Source organism: Trachypithecus francoisi, unplaced genomic scaffold, assembly GCF_009764315.1.
Source record: "Trachypithecus francoisi isolate TF-2019V2 unplaced genomic scaffold, Tfra_2.0 Lachesis_group16, whole genome shotgun sequence".
NCBI classification, from domain to species: domain Eukaryota; kingdom Metazoa; phylum Chordata; class Mammalia; order Primates; family Cercopithecidae; genus Trachypithecus; species Trachypithecus francoisi.
In genome coordinates, this window is record NW_022681461.1 from 51,247,741 (window position 1) to 51,253,128 (window position 5,388).

Below are 5,388 nucleotides of genomic sequence, written 5' to 3' on the forward strand. Positions count from 1 at the left end.
CAACACAGAAAGAAACTGTCTTTATTCACCTGTATTTCTTTTTTAAAATAACTTTTTAAATTTTTATGGGTACATAGTAAGTGTATATATTTATTAGTTGCACGAGATCTTTTGATAGAGTCATGCAGTGAGTACACCTGCTTTGCTTGACATCAATTCCAAAATATGCCACTTTGATACTCACTTTATACATATTATGTAAATGGAATGAATGAATAGGTAAGTATATATTACCATCCATTGGTTCAGAAAACTAGTGCTTGAATTTTGGCTTTAGAATAAATAACTTCAAGAAGTTTTGATTGAAAATAATTTAATAAATAACAAAATACAATATTTAACCAAATGGAAAGCTGAACATGTTTTGTAATCTTAATACAATGTAAAGGCAAACATTTGTTATATAAGAATGTAAATATTATAAATATGATAAAATGTAAGAATAAATAAATAAATGAGTAAAAATAAATAACATCTTAGGGACTGATGCCCCAAAACCTAAGTCTTTTTAACATATACTAGCTTAATATATTGACAAAGTATTTGCAGAATTAATTCAATCAATTCTGTGATTAAATCAGAAATAAGAGTCTTTTGAAATGACCGGAGTCATGTGCAAGTGCTATATGGCAAATTAATCAATGAGAATCATTTCCAGATGACCCCAGGTCTCCATCTTTACTTCTCAGTCTTTCTTGCATGTTTGTTGATAAGAACAAGGATTTCATGATTTCCATTCTGACAACTTCCCAGGCACAGTAGCTGTATTTCTTCTCTTTCAGGTAGACACGGATTCCCTGGAAGTACCTCCTCAAGGTCAGTGCAGGGCTCCTAATTGCCCCAGCAGATTCCCCTTCTCGCATTATCTGCACCAAGCAGGTCTCCAGGTGTTCTAGTTGCCGATGAAGTCCAGTGTGGAGATGGTCTAGGAGGGTCGTGTTCCAGGCAGCAGAGGAGTGCTCTGTGTGGAAGAGGCTGAAGATCTGCTGTAGCATCTCATGGAGGACAGACATGACCTGGGCCTTCTGCAACTGGCTCCCTTCTACCATCTCCTTGGGGAACCTGAAGTCTCTTCTGTCCTTGAGACACAAGAAAGGGGAGATTCTCCTCATTTGGTGCAGAAGCACCAAGGTGTTCCTGCTAAGTAGGCCATGGTTCTGAGGCAGATCACAGCCCAGAGATCCAACAGGACTATAGCTGGTCATCACTAGGGCTGCCAGTAGAGGGAACAGGAGGGCCATTGGGAAATGAGGGTGCTGCTGGCTTTACTGAGCTGGATATGGCTTAACCTTGGACCCTAGGTTTTCTGAAGACATTCCTTGTGTGCATGGCTTTTAATAGGAACAAATGGTTTTCATTTTCTGAATGTTTCTCTGTACTTTCACTTTCTTTTTTTGTTTTCATTTGTGTATTCTCCCTATGACCTTAAGAGGATAACAATAATCTATCAATTTTGCATTAGACTTCAGCTAAACTCGAGTAAACTTCAGCTGTGTCAGTACAAATGAATGCTTAATCAAATGAAAAACGTTTTGGTACTGAAGTAATAAGTGTATATACTATATGTATGTAAATGATCAGATACACTTGCTACACTAACTTTATATATTATATATTTATATATACACATTATATACGGAATACATGTATATATAATATATGTGTATATAATATATATTTGTATATATATGTTCATATATATATGAAAAAAATCCTTTTCTCTGTTCTAGAAACAAAATTTTAACCCTTAACCTTAACCTCCATTTTTACCCTCCTTACTTTACATAGGAAGTCAGGCCCTATGGGTTTCTATATTTGCTTTAGGATATACAAGATTATCTGCAGCAAATAAGCTCTTTAGAACCAAGAACAGGATTTTGCTGTTGTTTGTTTGTTTGGTTTTTAGAGATATTAGTGATGAGGTCTTAATCTGTCACCCAGGTTGGAGTGTAGTAGCATGATCAGAGGTCACTGCAGCCTTTAACTCCTAGGCTCAAGCAATCTCCGTGCCTCAGCCTTCTGAGTAGCTGGGACTACAGGTGTGCACCATCATGTCTGGCTGATTTTTTTTTGTTGTTGTTGTTGTTAGAGATGAGGTCCCACTATGTTGTTCAGGCTGGTTGCAAACTTCTGGCCTGAAACTGGGGCCTCCTGCCTCAGCCTCCCAAGTAGTTGGAATTACAGATGTGAGCCAAAAACGCGGTTTTGTTTGCTGTTTTATTTACAACAGAGGATGATGATGATTAACGAATTAGCTTCTCTAATGTTTTTCTTCCTTCTAGAAAACATTCATGTAGGTCCATGTGGTTACACTTCACTAGGACCACAGGTGAGGATTAATATAGACACTGCCTTTTCCTTCCATCATTTGCTTACTGAGGTCAATAGTGCTCCCCTGTCTCTGTCAATATCACAGCTGGAATCCTGATTCTTTACAGGTGCATATGGATGTGGAGATTCTAATTCTCAGATATTTTACTTTCCTAGCGTATCCTCACTCACAAGGTATTTATCACATCTAGTAATACCTTTTCCTCTAGAGTAACAAAGTACTCTCAACCCAAACTCTTCCAGACTCACTCCCAGGGAGCAGTCTCACAACATCCTGATAACTTCAGAACTCTTTTGGTAAGAGAGGAGTGGTTACTTTGTGAGCAAAACAATTAACCCTCCAAGACCCTTGCCGGTGTCCCTAGAGTGTTTGTGTGAAGGACCCTAGCTCTCAGGGACGATCTCCTTTTCTACTGACCCATGTGTCCAGGTGTCAAAAGTTTTGACAGCCGTCAGATACTGATAGCAAAGGTTTCTTTTGTCTAAGGAAGGTGGAAGGATTACCCAATTGTAATCGTTTTACCTTCATTAGTCAAATAATTTTCCACTATTTGCTGACTGAAGTCAATAGTGCTCTTCTGGCTGTCAGTATCCCAGCTTGGAATCCTGATATGGTTTTTATTGTTCAATTCTTTTACGTAAGCTATTGAACATTTCTTATCCTCAGTGTTTCTCAGGTGGGCACAGGGGATCAGTGATGGTGTTGTCTTTTATTAGAAGCTTATATTACAGAAACTAGTGGTCTTCAGCTGCTCATCCAGTCATCACAATTCTATCTAAGAGTTCTTTCCTCCTCTATCTCTGACTCACTCTGACAGTGCAGGGAAGTTAGACCCGGACTTTGCTGTCAGGGAGAAAGTGTCTTCCTTACTTTACTTATTTGTAATTTTTTTATTTTAAAATTTTGTATCTTATTTTTACATAGTGGTTTACTGGGTAAGGTTTGTCTTGCTGCTTCTGCATTACATTCTAGTTCATGACAAAATAACACAAATTAAAGGAAGTAAAAGAAAGGCAAAGGAGCCATGCTATTTTTATCTGTAATTTACATGACTTCAGATTTTTTTCTTTTTCATTTCAACTTTCTTAGAAAGCAAAACTTGATAGTTGTTTTGGGGCAAGAAAGAAAACAGAAAACGTAAGTCTGAATGTCATGAAAGTGAAAGAAGGGAAGTGGCTTTCTGCTCATAAAATGGCCAAGTATAAGTTAGCAAAATAAAATGCAGCAACATTGATGACTAAGGGTTCTGGCAGAGGGGAAGAATGAGCCCAATGTTGAGGCACACAAAGGCAGGGAAACGACTGTTTCTGCTAGAGGCTCAGAGAAGACCAAGTCCTGGGTCAATGAATTGCTCTTAGCTTTGCAAGACCAGACAATTGCTCTTTTTTTTCATTTAATATACATAGGATCAGTTCTGAGGAGGAACGGGAGGTGTCGCGCCAACCAGCTCACAAGAGATTGTCAACCAGTCCCCAATTACTAGAACAAGCAGCCTCCTCTGGCAGGATAATAGATGTTAGCCTTGCCTGAGCACGCTACCAAGTTAATAAATCCGCCTAGGCAATGAAAAGAGTGCTTTGAGAAACCCAGGGTAAAAAATAAAGAGAACTGGATAATCCCAAAGATTCTGCTCTTTATCTGGATAATAATGATGACGATGATACTAAAAATGATAACATTGGAATTTGTTGCATATTGACTAAGATCAGTCTCTGTTCTAAGATATTTGAAAATGTTAACTCAATCTTTTCAATAACCATATTTAGATTCCACTCATTTATGCAACTTTCTGGAGAGAAATATATATCTGGAGAGATGAGCTATTCTGAAAACACCAATGATTTAAGATCAAACCTTTAGGGGTAGTCAGTATAGTGGCTTCTCTGGAAGACCCCATCAACGAAAGTGGAGGGTGGATATGAGCAGAGAATTTATAAGCCAAGGAGAGGCCAGGGCATGAAGTCAGGTGAGCAGGACGGGTGAGATGACAAGGGATTCAGAGTTCCACGTCACATACCAATGTGTTGCCATCTATTACTTTGTAGACAGAGCAACAGGTGTGTGTTGTGAGTAAACTGAACTCATTTTAAGTCCTGAGTAAAAGCAGACCTTTTAAATAGTTAAAATTGCGTAGATTTTTCTGCCAATTGTAAAAAAGGGCTAAGATTTAATGAGTAATTAATTCACTGAATTACAATAAAACCTTTATTGACTCATCAACTGCAGACACTTAGAAGCCTTTTTATATTTGACTCTTGAGGTTTTCTTTTGTCATTTTAAGAATAAACAGAAAGCACCTAACAATTTCTAGTTTAATAATAGCCCAGCCATATGGGCTCTGAGTTTCTCCCTGAGAATGTCACTGATTCCCCAGGACACTTCCTTCAGGTCAGCCTGCTATTTTTATTCCTGAAAGGGACAACTCACTTCCAGGCCAGACTTTGTTTTGTCTACTGATAGATTCCAATTAGGAATTTCTTCTCCTCCTAATCTTACCAGACAATAGTTGAGTGTCCAGTGCCAAAAAGACCTATTGTATAAGCCAGATGGCAGACTATATGTACTTTCTATATAGAAGCAGTGAAGGGATACTTACCAAGGATAATCTTATTTTAACCCCAAACTCTACCACAGTACTTAGTATAGTTGTCTTTATTTTTCTAACCTCATCATATTAAAAAAAATCCTAAAATACAATGACAGGATTGAAAGAAACTTGTCATCAAAATCACCATTGGCTGGACATGGTGGCTCTTCCCTGTAGTCTCAGTACTTTGGGAGGCCAAGGCAGGAGTTCAAGACCAGCCTGAGCAGCATAGCAAGACACTATATCTACAAAAATACTTAGCTGTGCATTGTGGCATGCACCTGTAGTCCCAGCTACTCAGGAGGTTGAAGCGGGAGGATCGCTTGAGCCCGGAAGCTGGAGATTACAGTGAGCTATGATCCTGCCACTGCACTCCAGCCTGGGTGTCAGAGTGAGACCCTATCTCTAAAACAAAGTAAAATAAAATAATAATCACCATTAGTGGATAAAATGATCAAGGCATTTTTTG

At 38.4% G+C, this 5,388-nt stretch overlaps 1 protein-coding gene across 1 annotated transcript; it reads right to left on the reverse strand.

The window, feature by feature from the left end:
- Window positions 1-308: 308 nt before the first annotated feature.
- Window positions 309-1,564, reverse strand: IFNW1 (interferon omega 1). The gene has a single exon (XM_033237471.1). It carries the CDS (start codon window positions 1,239-1,241, stop codon window positions 639-641), a length of 603 nt encoding a protein of 200 aa, XP_033093362.1. The 5' UTR covers window positions 1,242-1,564; the 3' UTR covers window positions 309-638.
- Window positions 1,565-5,388: the final 3,824 nt, after the last annotated feature.